At 41.2% G+C, this 17,449-nt stretch overlaps 1 protein-coding gene across 3 annotated transcripts in view; it reads left to right on the plus strand.

The window, feature by feature from the left end:
- IRAG2 (inositol 1,4,5-triphosphate receptor associated 2) overlaps window positions 1-17,449 on the plus strand; it is a 38,780-nt gene that overhangs the window by 12,094 nt on the left and 9,237 nt on the right. For all 3 annotated transcript variants that reach the window (XM_048934375.1, XM_048934376.1, XM_048934377.1), the window contains exons 12-27: window positions 237-296; window positions 406-470; window positions 558-657; window positions 2,165-2,278; window positions 2,536-2,637; window positions 4,921-5,084; window positions 6,615-6,729; window positions 7,170-7,332; window positions 9,438-9,499; window positions 10,352-10,417; window positions 11,367-11,481; window positions 12,565-12,712; window positions 13,491-13,572; window positions 16,382-16,428; window positions 16,510-16,574; window positions 16,704-16,820. In XM_048934375.1, coding sequence (XP_048790332.1) covers window positions 237-296; window positions 406-470; window positions 558-657; window positions 2,165-2,278; window positions 2,536-2,637; window positions 4,921-5,084; window positions 6,615-6,729; window positions 7,170-7,332; window positions 9,438-9,499; window positions 10,352-10,417; window positions 11,367-11,481; window positions 12,565-12,712; window positions 13,491-13,572; window positions 16,382-16,428; window positions 16,510-16,574; window positions 16,704-16,820 — 1,585 coding nt within the window. The remainder of the gene's footprint in view (window positions 1-236; window positions 297-405; window positions 471-557; window positions 658-2,164; window positions 2,279-2,535; window positions 2,638-4,920; window positions 5,085-6,614; window positions 6,730-7,169; window positions 7,333-9,437; window positions 9,500-10,351; window positions 10,418-11,366; window positions 11,482-12,564; window positions 12,713-13,490; window positions 13,573-16,381; window positions 16,429-16,509; window positions 16,575-16,703; window positions 16,821-17,449) is intronic.

Below are 17,449 nucleotides of genomic sequence, written 5' to 3' on the forward strand. Positions count from 1 at the left end.
ATAGCACCTAGAAAGCATTTTCCTATGCCCTTAATTCTAGGACTTCTGGAAGAGATCTACCAAGTGCTTCCTACTGGCCAGTAAGCCAGGCATTCTTCTGCAGCTTGCATCTGTGGTGTAATATTGAGTATGCTTTGTAACTAAAATAATACTACAAAATAGATAGCTACAACTATAGCTCAGTGTGCTAATTATCAGGTTGTATGCTTTAAAGCTTTTCTCCACATTCTTTGCAGAAGGAGCATGACATCAAAGAACTGAAATTAACCATTGTGGAGTGTACCTCGATTATAGAGGTATGGGAATAAGCTTAGTTACTGTCTAACTGGGGGAAAATGTGCATATCCTGTGCTGCCTCTGCATGCCAGACTAACTCTCTAACTAGCTCTGATAAATATATTTTAGACTTTGCGGGCAGAGAAGAGTAAACTACTGGAGGACATGCGGCATGTGCAGCAAGAGTTGATCGCGTGAGTACTGAGAGTCCCAGGAAAAATAGTTCATGAAAAATCAAAAAGGACTGATTCTTACTTTTATGTTCTCCATTTTTCTTTTAGAAATGGTTTGAGCTTCCCGTTGATGAGTAAAGTTAATGGCAGTATTCCTGAAGAGATGAATTCACTGGACTGTGAACTGGAGCTTGCTCAGTCTTCTGAGGTGTGAATCAGATCCTATTGAATCTTATCCCAGTTGTCTTGCATCAGTAAATTAAAAACAAAGCTCATTCTCTGCAGATTGTTAGATAATCCCAGAGTTAGGATTCATTAGTCCTTGCACATAAGCATAGAATGTGAGTGTTAGAGTGTTGTTTTAAGTATGTCAGAGAAAGCCCAGATAAAAGCAGAGCAAACACTTGCTGATGTGTATCTGAAAGAGCTTTGGTCACTTATTTATCTGGCAGAAGAAGAGACTGACAGGAGATGAGTCATCAAACATTTAACAGGCTAATGAAGAAAGTAAATACTGCCTACACTGGACACAAACAATGAGCTTTGCATTGCGGGAGGACAGATGTTTCTTGAAATTTAGTGTAGAGAAGAAGAAGACTAAGCACCAAAGTAAACAGCTGAGAAGGTTGTAGTCTTCATTTAATTTATTCTTTAGAAACTGATGAGCATCTATTTGCAGGTAGCGTTCCTTTGCCTCTCAATAGGAAAGATGTTCCTCACATCTGGAAGTCCTGTCCAGCTGTTTTTTCTGAAGTCTTTTGATAGTAACTTGGAAGAGAGTGTGAGAAGAATTCTTCTGATAAGTGAGGCACAAGCTGGTGGATCTTAGTGGTGCAGCTGTGCCTGTTGGGTTGGAGGTGTAGTGTTGCCTATATCCTCTGCAGTTAATTTCTATGAGCAGCACTTTGGTCATGCACACTGGAAGTTTAATCTCTGATTCTTGTAGCTTTTCAGTACTCTGGTGGAGAACTGCTGCACCAGCAGTCTACTTTTATGTTGTGGTTTTGGTTTCAGCTATTCTGTGCGCACTTCCCTAAAAGCACTTCATGGAGTCCTATCCTTCCTTGCAGTGTTGTTTTCTCTTCAGATGCAAGTTATTCAGTAGTGCTGATAACGAATGCCTTATTGCAGTGCTTTTATTTTTTAATTATTTCCCTGCAAGTCTTCACTATAACCTTGCTACTTGTTTTTGTGGTTGCTGCATTTTTCAAGAGGTAGGTAGCATTTGAGGGAGAAGATCCTGTGAAGGACTGAAAATGCAGGTCCAGGAGTGAGAGGCATATTTGGTATACCTTGGATTCAAAAGTAATGTCCTGCTACCTATTGCCAGCAGCAAGTTGCTGTGTTTACCTCTCAAGTACTGAATGAGATACAACTCCACCTAATGACCTGTAAAGGAGGTAGGAGTTCTTGCTTTTACTTCACTTGGTAAAACCTACTCTGAATAAGCGGAAAACAAGTATTGACTTCTTGCCTACTTCTGACTTGAAACTTATATTGGATCATTCAAGAGCTTGGCTTGCTTGCTTTTTTTCTTTTACTAAATCTCCAGGACATAATGTGTTTGAAAAGCTTTTGCAGGCTTCAAGTTTCAGTAGCTCTGACCTTCTGGTAAATACAATGCTAGGATATTTCAGAGAAATCTAAATGTCACTGATGCTGGTTTGTAATAAGGATGTCAAAATAAGCTAGCTGGATCTTCTGTGTCTTCAAAGATTACCAAGACTGAATGGATGTCCCTGGATGAAACACTGGACCGTGAAGTATTGTTCTTACTTCAGGGACCTGAATATGCAGGAGAAAAGTTTAAGGCTGTCATGCAAAACCTGGTCAGTGATCTATCTTATGTGAGTAAGGTTGTGGTCTGTTGTCAGTCTTTTAATTACAACCCGTTCAAACATTATTAATCAGCTCATATTCACTCTCTTTACAAAAAGTAAATGCAAGCAACTTACTTGGATGTAGAGTTGGGGCACTTCTAACAATATTATTTGGTATATACTATTCCACTGCTTATTAATTGGGTAATGATGAGTAGCATTAGACTAGTAGTTGGTTTTTTTTTTTTTTAAATCTTTATTTTCAGCAAGAAGAAGTTTCTGCAGCAGAAGAGCTTGTCAGGACTTCTTTAGAACGGGTAGAAGACCCTGATGTGAATGTGCAGCAGGCCTGGGAGAGAAAACTTGTGGTAACGTTTTTTTTAATGCTATTTTCTGTCAGACTTGCCTAAAGTTTTCTGTACAGCCCCAGTATATCTTACTGTTGCATCCTATATGTGTTATTAGAGGTATGGCAATCCATTTATGGGTCAGATATGGTATATAGGGAAAAGTATATTTTGTTCTAACTCTTAGGGAGCAAGGGGAAGGAACAACTTTTTACTGAACTGTTGGGCTTTTCCTGACTTGTCTTGTATGACACATCTCTGTAGTAACTCTATGCTTGAAGGAAAGGGTAGATGAAGCGAGCAGGTTTGAAGTCAGATGACAACACAGTGTAGTGTGAGCTATGAAGCTTTTCTGTCCATTGTTTGGAACTTCTATGTTTCTAAAACACCAGTTTTCTCCTTTTGCTCTATTTGACTACAAGGCAGATGGTTCCTTCACCAGGAGGAGGAAGAAGGCAGGCTTTTTAACCAGATTCTCTTTTAAAAAGCAAAATGTTCGGCTATTACTGGATGTGCATCAGAAAAGGTTTCTACAGAAATATAAGACTTAATCATGAAATCATAGAATCATGGAATAGTTTGGGTTGGAAGGAACCTTAAAGCACAGTCAGTTCCTGCCATGGACAGGGCTGCCACCCATTGGCTCAGGCTGCCCAAGGCCCCAACCAGCCTGGCCTTGAGTGTCTCCAGGGACGGGGCATAATGTATACTTACTATTACTCTCATTTTCTCTGAAGACTTGAGGGTATAGAATCAAAGTAACTGTGGCAAGAACTTCTCCCTTTGTTAGCAACAGTCTGCAGGTACTGCTCAACCCTCTTGCTCTTGTCCTCTCCCTGACTTCTCCCCCGGTTTTCCACATAACAGTGGTTTCTCAGGTGGCCATCATACTGGATGTAGGTTTTTTTTCCTCTAATCTGTTAAGAACTCTTTTACATGCTAATCCATTGTACTGCGTATTAATGCTATATATAATCTTTTTATTTCTTAAGTAGATGCAAAACCTCTATTCAGCCTACTTTGGTAATAACAGGTAACACCACAAAACATACTGCTTTAAGCTGTTAGCTTCTAAGCAAAAAGATACTCCTTTTTCTTTCCTCCAGTGTTGCAAAATATTATAGCTGTCCCCTCCATCCTTTCTTGGGCAGGAGGAAACAATTGTTAGAGTCACCCAGCCTTCCTGCACTGCTATAGGATTTTGGTCTTGAAAAACTTCCTCCTGCAATATTTCTCAGCTGAAAGATGCATGTTGATTTACCTTTCATGACATGATTGTATTCCCATTAAGCATGTAGAGCTGAGAACTTTTGTTTTAAGTGTTGATCTGTTCTGGCTCACTGAGTTTTATACAATTAGAAACTAGAGTAGCAGAGGTTCAAGAAATAGCAGGATGCTTTAAAAATAGGTCTCCCATCCTCAGGGTTCTGGAAGCATGGAATGACTTCATGTCAAGCATATTGTCTTCACTTAGAATGCAGTGGACGTGTGTGAAATATGGTACAGGGAGCTGAACAATAGAAGATGCAAGGAAAAAAGCACTCAGCACAGGCAGCTTTTGTGGAAAGTTGGTGAGGTCTTTGCAAACTGGGACCAGCCACTGTCACTTTAAGATTAAACACTTTTTTTTACCCCCTATCTTCTGTAAAATACATTATGTGCATGCTTTGCTGGAATGCTTTAAGTTGTTATAAACAGGTAAATTTCAAATATATCTACGTGTGTATGTGTGTTCAAGCATATATACATGATGACAGTAAATATTTTTTGCCTCATTCTTGCTGGAAGATAGGGCATGTGTACAGCATAACAGTCTTGATATAAGTCTCTGCCACTTATGTGTCAAGCTATGGTATTTCTAACAGCAAGTGCTGCCTGCTTTGGCTGAGGAACTTATCTTCAGGATGTGGGTATTTGCTTGTGGCCATGTCCCATGTCACTCCAGTAAACCGATCTAATGAAGATGCTCAGGCTTTTTTAGTTCTGTAGTGTGGTACGTTATGCGCTGCTTTGCTTTTGTTTGAAGCTTGTGAAAAATGTTAAACTCTAATGTGGCCCACATCTGTAGGATCAGTGTTTGTTCCCTTTGAACCAATGTAAGCAAATATGGCTTCCATGTTAAGCATTCTTTAAAGTCAGAGGCCTGCATTTTTTTGCGGTCACGGATGAACAGTGTCAGAGAAAGAGGACTGAGTTCTTCTTTCTTGATATTTTATCCTGTATCACCTAATTCAGGGTTCTAGTTTACCCTGTGTATCTGCTCTTCCTCTAAACATGTGGCAACTCAGTCTCAAAATTCCACAGGTTCTCAAGCAGGAGTTAGGAGAGAAAAAACACCTTTGGATCCAAAAACTCAATCTCTTGGAAAAACACAAAGAATCTCTAGATAAGGATTTTATTCGAATGGCAAGCAACCTGAGGAGAACCAAAACAGAGCAACTTCACCTAAGGAAAGAGCTCTCTGCCAGGTACCCCTTAAAGAATGTATTTCATTTGTATTAAAGTTTACTGAATTCTGAAAGCATTTTCATTTTCCCCATGGATTTTTGGAGAATGGATCTGGTTTTAGTGTAACATTACAGCATGTGAGAGTTTAGGTTTGTGTATGAAATAACTTACAATCTTGAATTCTTACTTGAATATATGAGGGAAGACCACAAGCTGAGAAGTTAGAAGGGGATAAGTGGGGGAGAGCACTGCCTACCTCACAGGTGCAACCATTAAATAAACTGCTGATTGCATGTGAAGCAAGACATGTGAAATACATATCTATGGCTGTTACTGTTTTTGGTGTAACTGAAGCTGTACTCCTGAGAAAACAAGACAGTGAGGTACCTCACTAAATATGAAAATATAGCTTTAAATCTGAGGTTTTTTAGCCTGTAGTTCCTGCTGGGAGATTTAATATAACAAATATGACAGCAAGTGATAATAAACCTGAAATCTTTCTTTCTTCCCTCTCACCTCTTCTCAGACACTTAAGAAGTGAGCTAGCCAAGTTGGGATTTTTCTTTCTAATTTTCTTTCCAGAAAAATTGATCTCAGTTCTTTGTCCTAAACTTATTTTTAGTGTCAGTCTTCCACCATCCTATGCTAAACTGTAAATTTTTATGTGCTTGCCATTCCCTAGGGTTCAGGATGCAAGCAGCTTACTAGCAAGGCTTTGCATTCCTGTGAGCTAATGCAGAGCAGTCACACTGCACTCTCACTTCACTCAGATACAACTCACATTGTTAATGTAGACCTCCCACCTGCTCTTCCTTCACTGAAGAAGGAGCTGGCAAAAAATACCAATTTCTTAAAAAATACTGCTTTCATAGAGCTGCCTCTACATCACCATTCTTTGTGGTGGCTGCAACAAGAAAAAGAAATAATCGTATAAATGAGACAAAAAATAAGCAAGTAGAATGTTTGTGCAGAGTAAAAGAGGCTTTTTGAAAGTGGTCAACTTTAGCACCTGTTCTGTGGTACGGAATCTGCTCACTGCCAAGTGAAATATCTTCTGGAGTACTGGGAGATCAACCAGAGGAAGCTATTACCTGCAGGCACAGCTCCAGGGTGTTTTTGCTGGAATGATTGACTCAATATTGATAATTTTATGAACTTAGACCAAGCTTTCACAATTTGATCAAATAAGGTTTTTAATTTTGAGATGTCTCTGAATAGTCTATAAGCTTTCACTATGACACCCAGTTGGCAGAGGCTGGCACAGCTCTTTTTCTGCTTAGTTAGAAACCAGGGAAAAGTCTTAATTCTCTTCCTACTTCCAGAGCTACTATAGGGGAGGAGAGAGAAAACAAACAAACAAACAAAACTGTTTGCCTACTAGGTTAAATTGTTCTCCCTAAGCTGAAAGCCTCTGTTGCTCAGTCCTAGAGATGTAATGGCTGAATATGGTTCTTAATGCGTGTCTCAATGACTAGCATGTGTCATCTCCCAGGCATGCCTGCTCTAAAATGTCAGTAACGGATTGTGGTTTGTGCTCTCGCACCCTGCAGGCAACGTGAGATGGAAACTGTCAAACAGTTGCAAGAAGAAGCTGCTGGCCGGGCAGAAGCTCTTGGTTTGGAGCTCCAAAAAGCTACAAAGCAGCTTGAGGATGCCAACAAACAGGTAAGGGACAGACTAGTTTCCTCTTTGCCGAAAAGATGCAGGCAGATGCAAAACACTGCATACAGTGCATTGCTGCTCTTGGGAAAGGAAGTCCTGCGTTCAGAATGGAGAGCCTTATTGCGAAAGTGGAACCAGCGAAGGAAGTAAAATGTGAGGGGGTGGTGACAACAGTTTGCTGATGAAAGAGGCAGCATCGCATATTTGTGGTGGCTTTAAAAAAAAAAAAAAGCCAAAAATAGCTTCCATACACAGTCCACCCCAACTGTAAAAATGCAGAAGTTCAGAGAGAGCTTTATCACTTCCTGAGAGAAAACAGATGCAGTTCGGTTTTATCTACATGAACTGTAGAGGCTCCTTGTATTAGGCAGGCTGTTTTTCTTATTTTCCTTTTTTTTTTTTTTTTTTTTTTTTTTTTTTGTTAAATATTGTTTTGTGCTTAGAGAGAGGACCAAGCTGAAGCCTTTCGCTCTGCCTGTGAGGAAGCTGCATCCCTGAAGTGCAAGTTAAAGGAAGCCATTTCTGAGCAGCAAAAGCTCAAGGATGTGAATGCAGCTCTAACAAGCACTTGCCAGTTGCTTCAGGAAAAGATGGAAGAGCAGAAAAGTGAGTAACTATTGGCAATGTGACAGCATTCATCTTTCCGTGGGCAAATACTTTATGGATAAGTTATGGCAAAAGGGAATAATACTGACCTGCAGGTCACCTGTGGTAAAATGCTCTGTGGAAGTGAGTTGGGTGGGATTCCCATGAGTGGTGGCTGGGCTGGACTGGAGCTGTGGACTCCTAACACTACCTATGAGGAAGGTTTAGTAATTCCATGGGAGCTTCACCTTTACTGAAGGTGCTGTTCATATACCTGCATAGCCCTAACAGTCATCTCTGTGTCTTAAGCTTCCTGTGTCAAGGAGACTTGGGTTTTTGCTCTGTGTTCTGCTTGATGTTTAGATTTGCTCTGTGTACACAAATAACTGCGTGGTATCTTTGTTAGAAAGCGATCATGTCACTTCATTGTACATGTGTAACTTCTGCTATGGAACTATGAAAACTTATTTCAACATCTTGCTTGCTAATGTCCCCACTTTACAGAGTTGGTTGAATAAGTTGTTGGTTTAATTCCAGTGTACATGGCTTTTCCTGTCCAAATACCTGGCAGCAAAAGCTACTTGTGTAAAGCTAACTTATGCCCACTAAATATCTGGCCTCAGGCATGCATTTCGAAGTGCAGTGTACAGTGTGATTTGTGTTGGCAATAAGCTCAAGGCACATGAGTGTGAAATTGCAGTTTTTCTTGTAGAAAAATTACGCTGTGCTCTATGCCTTAGCCTTAAGGTACAGCTCTTACACACCCCTAGCTGTGCTGACTTATGGACAATACCAAAACATCAGTCACATGTGCATCCTTTCATGTTTGCTGCTTTCTTCAAGCTATATGGTGTTTTGTAACCAAAGGGCATAACAGTGGAAATAGAACTGAAAGATAGCACTAAATAGATGAAGTGTTTCTGCAAGTCAAGCTAGCATGAATCAAGAGTGAGAACTCCAGATACTACAAAGGAGGCTGATGCCACTGATCTAAAATAAATAAACAAGACCTGAAGTTTCCTGCCTTGAAAATGGCCAAGACTTAGGCTATAAATGACTCCAGGTAGTTTGTAGGGGTCTTTCTAAGATAAACAGAAATAAATTGGTAGTTCTGTCGGAAAGTTGGAATTTGTTATAAAGAACAGGGCAAACAGGGTTGGGGTCAGGACAAGGACAGTGCTTTATATTGGCTCCTGCAAAAAGGTTGATGGGCTACTGCCTCTGCTGACAAAAGGCCTGGATTACTTGTTTGTTTGTTTTTCTCCCTGACTCTCACTCCATTTCCCCACTTCCTCATCCTACGTGATGAGGTAACAGATCCGAAAACCTGATAGATGAGGAAGATTGCTACTAAACCTGTGTCAGCCTGGCACAACTCCTTGTGTGTTTCAAATGTGGAGTGATGACTTGAAGCTAACTGCTAATGCCATCATTCAGTGAAAAAGCTGAATGACCTGCCTTCAGTTTTTACTTGGGCACTGAGATGACACTGCTTATAAAAATCTTTCTTCCTTCTCCTTACTTGCACAGTATTAGATTTAGTTTCTGTATCCCAAGTGTCTTGTATCAAAGTAAAAACCACCGGGGCAGGCCCCAGCGTTACCAAACTTGAACAAAGAATGTTTTTAAGTATGAAGTGAAGCCTATCCCTGGAAGTGTTCAAAGCTGGTTTGGACAGGGCTGTGGGCAACCTTATTTCATGCAACCTTATCCCAGCAATGGTGGAAGTGCAGAACTCTATGGGCTTTAAGGTCCTTTCCAACCCAAGCCGTTCTGTGTAAACTCTTTGTACAAAGCCTTCTCTTCCAAAAATCTGTAATAATCATTCATTTCCATAGGGAACTGTAACACTGACAGTGTGGGGAAGAATCCCCCCTTCATAGAAGAACAAAGGAGGCATAATCGCAAGTTAAAAGGTTCCCAATTTTGTCTGCCTGATGGAACTTTTGAAACAAAGTATGCTTTTAAAACTATTTCCTGTGAAAACTATTGTAAGTATAACAACACCAAAGCAAAACGTGATAAGTTTGTGACAGGCAGCATTGAGTTTACAGGCACTTTAATACTGGACTGCTCCTTATCAAATTGTGAGGGGCACTCTAAAACTGACAAATGTCTCTTCATAGCCACTGTTATTGCGCTGAGAGGGGAGCTGCTTACAGAGCGACTCTGTGAAAGGCTGTATCAGGTATGAAGCTTGTCTGGTTGGGGAAGAAAAGGTAGGCTTGCACAAGAGGTGCTTTGGTGAAAGGGCATCTATAGCTGAGCTATGCTGCCAAATCACTTGTGGTTCCATTACTTTTTTGGCTGTGGAATCCAAATGAGATCTATTTGCCAAGCTGCATGACGTTCTTCTCTCCCAGTAAAGATGGACTAGAACTCACTGGTGTGCTGTTGGTCTCAATGTAAGCAGTTCTACATGATGATATTGAATGTAGATTCAGGGAGCTTTCCCTGAGGCATGATGTGATTTATTACTTTTTTTTCCCCAACTGTCCCCTTTCCCAGTCATATCCTTCTTCTGCAGAGAGGCTCCTTAAAAAATGCTTCCAGCATAAAGGGATTAGGATAAAAGATATAAAACGATTTTTACCTCATGCTCCTCTGTGGAGATATGTTGGAAATTATATAACTCTAGAATAATTTGCTTTGAATAAAAATACTTTCTTCATCTTTAGGAGGAGGTGGAGGGGGAGACGTAGTGGGAAGACTTTCTCAACTGGCTCTAGTAAAAAAATGTTATAGCTTATGGTCTAAGCAGTCTGAATTTAAAAGAGAATAGGAAGGTATTTAGAAAGACAAACATAAGATCCTAAAATGTATCTTAGACTGTAGCGAGAGCATCAGAGGAGCAGAATTGAAAACTCTAGACCAGCTGCATGTGAAATAAAAATTCTATTTGTGCATAGAAGTCTGCAGAATTAAAGACTGAAGACAGCAAGGGGAAACAATTGTGTGTTTTTCCTAATAGTTGAAAATCATCAAATTAGATAAAACTCCTTTTTTTTTTTTTCTTTCTACTGTTTCTCCACTGCAACAGCTCTGTGTAGATGAAGAATCTATTTACAGTCTGCTACCTACATCAGTGGAACCAGTGAGAGGGAAGGTAAGTGGTTCTGACCATTGCCAAGGCTGCTAAAACATGATGCTTGTTTTAGTAGTATTTTCCTTCATTATTTAGGGGACAAAGTCTCTCCTCATGAGAAACTGCCAAGTCAATTAAGTTACTTGGTTGTATGTTTTATATACATATTTGTATGTTTATGTATATGTGCACATACACTAAAGTATATTCAAATATGTATTTCAAAGTTTACTATTGCTTCTGAACAGTGCTGTTACAAAGTACAGGCACTTGGTTAGGTGCCTTTTGAGAAGGATCAGAGACTGAAGATGGAGCTGCATTTCTCAATTTGTCTTCTATTAATCACTTTATACAACATTTGATAAAACGCAGCTGTGTTAATACTTCAGATGTTTCTTTTAGCCATCTGGAGATAACCCCTCTTCAGCACTATATGGCAAATAAATGGTGTGTGTCTGTAGGGTATGTGGGCAGTGCCTTCTGTCCATGCAACAGGGCTTAAGCTGGAGCTGTCCAGCTACCCCAGCTGAAGGAAACTCGTTCTGCTTAGTAGGTGCCAGGCATTGGGCAAGTGCTCCCTGTCTTGGTCTGCCTTGTTGGTCTTACTCTGGCTTTACTGGAAACAGAGAAGGGGGAAAGAATGGGGTGGTTTTGGTTTGGTTTCTTTCCTCTCCTGTCCTTCACACCCTGCATTTATACCTTCCATCTTTTTTTCGTGTTATCTACTCCCAAATGTAGCTGAAACCAATATTACCTGCTACAATTGTGAAGTTGGAACTTGAATTATTCTACCTCTTTTATCAGTTCTGCCCATGAAGGATTTAAGTTTTTTCTAGAAAAAGTGTGGGTGGAGGGAAATGGCATAACTTAGTATTATATAATGCAAAAACAATTCTGCATGTGTGTGGTGCTGATGGCCCCAGTACATTTATCATGGTTGAACTTAAGTACTTTTTTTTTTTTTTTTTAGGGCAGCAGAGCTGCTAATAGAAGAACACTGTGGAGTGAGAGACCTACCCTGTGCACTGACTTTCCCGGGACCTTGCCCTCTGATATTTCATACTGGAGTCTTACTCCTCTGCTAGGTAAGACCTAGTGATGTCTGCCAATTTTCTGCCTCTTCCTGAAGTACAGAGGAGTTAATAAGTTGTATAGAGCAGTCTTGCTGCAGCCAAATGTGCTTCTAGATTGTGGAAAGCCTGCTGTTGGCTTTAGCCTATTTTGCATATGATCTGAGGTTGAACCATGCTTTTAATGCTTTCAAATAAAGGTCTCAAAAGGTGGCTGTCTGTTAGTCTACCAATGGTCCTCAAAAGCATAGGGAGCCTATTGAACACACACTCAAGTATACTCCTGGCAAGGTACTTGAATTGATGGGACTTATGTTCTTCCTATTCACCCTGTTGAACACGCTTAAGGCAGTGAGTGGCATCCTGCTACTGAGATGGGGACAGTCCTGATTTAAAAACTCAGATGGGTAGCATAGTTTTTGAGAATCAAATAGTAGTATTTCTGACTTCTTTCTTTATATGTGGTTTGTGCTTTCCTGCAACTCTCAAGCCTTACTCCACTGCACAGCAGAGTGCACTTGGGACAGTATTTCCTCCATGAGTAAAGCTGGTAGAACACAGTGACTGTTCTAGTACAAGCTGTGAAATACCCAATTGTAATCTAGCCCCATACTGGGGGGAAATAGAGGATAGACTTGTTTGATTGTATGTGCTTTCTAAAATGCACTAATGCAGTGTAGCTGCAACTTGCTGTATTATTGTGATCCTGCCATAAAGAAGGCAGGTTTTTGTGTCTTGCATCAGTCAAATATTGTTTTAAGAAGTCCTCAGTCAAAGATCTATTTTTCCACTGCCCTCTACCACAAAACAACACTTCACTAGACCAATACTCTGCCATACAGAAGTTTCTGTGACCTGACTGATGGACAAATCCCTTTCCTTGGGTGCTACAGGGAAGTAACACCCTGTACATACTTCCATATACAAAAATAGGCGAAGCCCGGGTAATCCAACCCTTCATACAAGACAAAAACTTTCTTAATCTTTATTAGATTGGTCTGTTTCTTTATTATCTCAGACCTAAGAAATGAAAATTGATGTGACTGTGACAACTTTGCTTGTGGCTGTGCCTCTTCATGCTGCTTTCACTTTCTACAGATGCTCTAAACCTGGAAACCTCCTGCCCAATTAACTTTCCTGTGCACAGCTGGAATCCCCCTTGCAGATGGAGATCTGTCACCAGCCTCTTTGAAAGCTGTGGTCTGTGGCATGCATCCATTTCAGATGTGACATCAGTAGGGTACAAGTAAGATGGCAGGATAACCTCTTCAGGGTAAAGGGTGGAAGACTGCTTGGGATACAGCAGGTCCTGGAAGAAGCTCAGCACGCTAGGTTCAAAAGATGAGCATCTCTTAATATATTGGGCACTCAATGGCCAGCTAATGGTGTTTTGGGGGGAACACTTTGCTCCTCTTTTCAAGAGCATTATTAAAACTTTACTGAACCACTGGTACGGCCATCAGGCAGATATGGTGGCAGTGAACAGCATTTCATGCTGAGGCAGAAGGTAGGTGTTCTTGTGTCTATTTCAGTATTTAACTCATGATGACACTTGCATTTTGGAGCCAAATTCTTATCCATTTTAAGGAGAACTTCTTTTGGCAGAATTTAGTGCAAGAATTCTAAAATCTTGCCTATCAAACTGTCTCCTTAGATCTCTTAAACAGATTGAACTATTTAAGACTCTGTAAGCAAGCTAACTAATGTCAGTGAATATTTAAAAAGCAAGCTAAGGATGTTCCTGGAGATGTAGAAGCAGGCAGTCTGCAGCTTCTGAGGAAACTCAGCAGCTTTTGAAGCTTTTGCCATAGGTTTTCTCTAGAGCAGTGCAGTGTGGAGGAGGTTGGGAAGGACAGGTGGTGGTTCTTGCTGTTTGGGGGAGGAGGGATTGATGTTTGTCATGAATTTCTCTTGGAGACCAGCTGTCTGACTGTACAGATAGCAGTGACTTTGGTTGTTATGTGCTTAAGGCAATGTATCTCACTGTTGTTCAGGCAATATGCAAATAAAATGTGTATTGCCAGGTGGAAAATATACTCTGCTGGTGGCTATACTGATTCAGACCTTCCTGTTTCCATTACAATGATGGACTCTTCACTTACTGAGGTGAGTGCTGTCTCTGATACCCCAAATGTAGTTCTGAATGGGTTCATGCACTTTGTGCCTTACAAACAGGCAGATGAAGATTTATCAGCACTGCAATGGAGCTGGCACTAGCCAGCAGGGTGCAGAGATGTTTTTTTTCTGGGATATTTCCTTCTGTTTGGGCTCTATCCTGGAATACTGTTACTGACCTAAAAGTATTGATGTTCATGTGCCACTGGGTTATGGTTTTAGCTGGGAGATGACTTTTAAATGGTTTATAGGCTTCAGCCAGTGCTCTTTGAACAGAAATGCTCTGTTTTGCCGGGGAAGTGTCAGTGACCTCACCACATTTATACACCTGTAAGTGATGACAGGATTCTTTAGTTGTGAATGCTGCCTTTCTCTGCACTTTCTCCTATGTCTGTAACAGCTGAAAAATGATGTATTTGCTGTAAGACCTTCCTTCAGTCATGTGCTTGGATATGCTTTCCCTGCTGTAGTGAATCCTGCATCTATCAAACTGCTTCCTCCTACTGTTTGAACTGTCAGTCAGCTTTCTCATGGTGATAGCCACATGAACCATGTCTCAGCACTGTGCTCAGTGCTGCAGCACTCACTGCTGAAATCCAGACCTCAGCCCTGCTACACAGCATGGCTTTCCAATTAGCTTTACAAGCTATAGCATGGGCAGCGGTAAAAATTGGTCGGTGGTTTCTGTGAACCTGGAAACAAGTTGTGCAGCACCAGTGAGCATGCAGCCTCAGAGCTGCCCTGGTCTCAGTGCAGTGCAGAGTGAGGCAGAAAGTGCAATGAAGGTAGAAAGTGGGAGATAGATACTGCCTGTGGTCTCAGCACACTGCTCAGCTGGGAAAGAGAAGGTGGGGAATTCTTCCCTGGTGCTGCTGCTGCTTATGTTGTCTTAGAGGGGTAATTGCAGGGATTTTAATCCTTCTGGGAAGCGGCAGCTTTGCAAAGTTGTTCAAAATGTCTGTCCTTCATTGTTCTGGAGTTTTCTGTAATTCCAACTGGACTTGCAAGTGGCATTTTCCTTTTCCTAAAGGAAAACAAGGAAAAAAAGGAAAAATGTAAGTATTAAAGCTTCTCCTAGAGAGGAGGTAAGCAGACTGTGTCCAGTACCTGTTCTGAAACCTGTGATGTGTGGAGACATTTGAATACCCCAGATCAATAAGGTATCTCTAGTGCTTTTTATTTTGCACTGTGGTTGCAGATGTGCTTGACCAGGCTGAGACCTTCTGCATGTAACTCCAGGGCTTTGTCAGTGCTGTCATTGTAGGAGATAGATCAGGGGATACTAAATAAAGGAGTGCTTGTGAAGCTAGATCAGAATTGGGCATTTCATACTTGTTTTAATGGTATGAAAGTAAAATGTATAAAGTGTTTTAGTTGTGGTTGTTTTAAGTGTAGACTTTGCAATCCCAATACAAGCAGCCAGTATGAGGTCTTCAAAAATGGAGTTGAGGATTTTCCTTAATTGCAAAACAGGAAACTACTGAGGTTACCCAGAGAGGTCATGCAGGATGCTGTGTTGTGCTAGTCAGCTCCAGGTGCCATCTGCTTTGTGTTGGCAGTGCATGTTTGTGCTTCAGGAATCCTTCAGAATTCTCTTGCTTCATTCCAGTGCACCATTCATCTCTTTTCTTCTCCTCAACTACTCCTTTAGTCCTACTGGCCTGAACAAGACTAACACAATGCTGAACTTCCTTAAGCTTAATAGAGAATTCAAATAGGAATAAAAATAGCCTGCGTTTGCATTAGAGGAAACATCAGCTGGCTGAGGCACAGACTCTGCGAGGGCAGTCAGGCTCTAGTGGAGGGGAAAGAAGGATATTTCCCATTCAGTGTCTCTCTTTGCATATTGAAAGGCTAAAGATGTTCTTCTTCTCAGCTGTGACGCAATAAGACTTGGGACCAGAACCACACTGCAGTGGCTAAAGGCACATGAGCAAAACTAGTTGTTTTTTTTGTCTGTGCAGTCAAGTTGTTAAAAGTAATGCACTTATCTATGTAAATGAGTTGAATATTTATAGCTGAATGGAGTTCTGTGCACTTATGACCTTGAAAAATGGGTGCACCCTTAAGCATAGCATTGGGATAGCAAAGTGGTATAGTAATACATGCTTTGGTCATGTGAAAATGTGTTAGAAGCTAAATGTGTTGTCAGGAACAAAACTACCTCACTAAATTTCTGCTGAAAGTTATCACTCCTAACAGTAGTATCACAGTAAGCTGTATGATATGAGTAGAGGTGGCTATAGACTTTGTGCTCATGTACCATCTGGTTTTCTGCTGCTGAGGTAATTCAGGTACAGCTGGAGTAATTAAGATTTTGAGATGACACAATCAGAGGGCTGGAGCATATCTGTTATGAAGAAAGGCTGAGGAAGTTGGGCTTGTTCAGCCTGGAGAAAAGAATGGTCCAAAAAGACCTCATTGTGGCCTTGAGGTATTTAAAGGAAGCTTATGAACAGGAAACTGACTCTGGTTTGGTAGTGATAGGACAAGGGGGAATGGCTTTGAACTAAAAGAGGGGGATTTTAAGTTAGATGTCAGGAGGAAATTCTTTACTCAGAGGGCAGTGAGGCACTGGCACAGCTGCCCAGAGAAGGTGCAGGTGCCCCATCTCTGGAGGTGCTCAAGGCCAGGTTGGATGTGACCCTGGGCAGCTGGGCTGGTGAGGGGGCAGCCCTGTTCATGGCAGGGGTTCAGCTGGGTGGGCTTTAAGGTCCCTTCCACACAAGACATTTGATGGCATAAAATATTTTCTACTTGCAAGGCAACCTGATACTAACTCTTCTCTCTTCCTGTTAAGATGGACTGTGCAGAGCCGTCAGTGCCACTTGGTCTGATCCCATCCAGGTCAGGTTTTGTGTGAGGCTTTAAAAGTATTAAGATTGTATAATATGGATGAGCATCTAAAAAGTAACTTTGTTTTGACAGTGATGGCTTAACTTCTCCCCAAGAAGTTCTTACATCCTCTTCAAAAAGCACTGCACCAGTAACAGGTAGGGCCCTTAAACCAGAGTGCAGGTGTGTAAATGTCTTGTGCTGAAACTCTCAAAATAGATATGGTGAAGTCTCTCTCTGTGTTCACTGACTGATAACTGCTCTGTCTTCTGTGGCCTGATACCTAGGCAGCCTTGTGATGGAGGAAAAGCCACCCAAGAACTCATGCGCAGAGGAGGAAGTTGTGCCAGCTTCTGTGACAATGGAGAGAAACAACAATCAGGATGCAGCTGGTTCTGTGTCAGGTACAGTAACTGCTGCAGCCACACTGGTGTTCATGCAGTGAGGAAACAGTTTGCTTTCAGAATGCCTTTAAAATGAAGAAGCTGAGTAAGAAATTAACTTCAACTTCTGAATTTTTGCTGTTGCAAACACTCACACCTGCAAGTGCTCTCAAAGCTAAGTAGGAGTAAGGCTGTGCCCAGGAGGGTGCCTTATAGTGTTGAACGTGAGCATGAAATAACTTGGTGAAATCAGCTGGTGTAACACTGTGTGGGTGCTAAACCCCAGGGCATTCGGGGAGGAAAAAAATCTTTTCATTGTTTCATGAGGTTTGGTAACTGTACTAAATGGCATTTTCCTTTGAAGTTGATGCTCAGAGTGTAAAAGGATGGGGTGGGCCTGGAGGAGAGATGAGACGGAGACCTTTGTGTATGGTCCTGTCTTTCCCTATAGTAACATGTATCCATAATTATCACTTTTACCAGATTTGCTGGGGCTTCTCTCACTTAAAAACTAAAAGCAAAACAAAACTAGAGTGGGTACGTGGCTGATCTGAATAAGCACCACAGAACTCATGGTAGTTTGTAACTATCTTTAACCTTTACCCAAATATAGGGCTCTTTTCTTGTCATCTTGTTTCTTGTTTTGTTTT

Source organism: Lagopus muta, chromosome 1 (assembly GCF_023343835.1).
Source record: "Lagopus muta isolate bLagMut1 chromosome 1, bLagMut1 primary, whole genome shotgun sequence".
In the NCBI taxonomy this organism is placed as follows: domain Eukaryota; kingdom Metazoa; phylum Chordata; class Aves; order Galliformes; family Phasianidae; genus Lagopus; species Lagopus muta.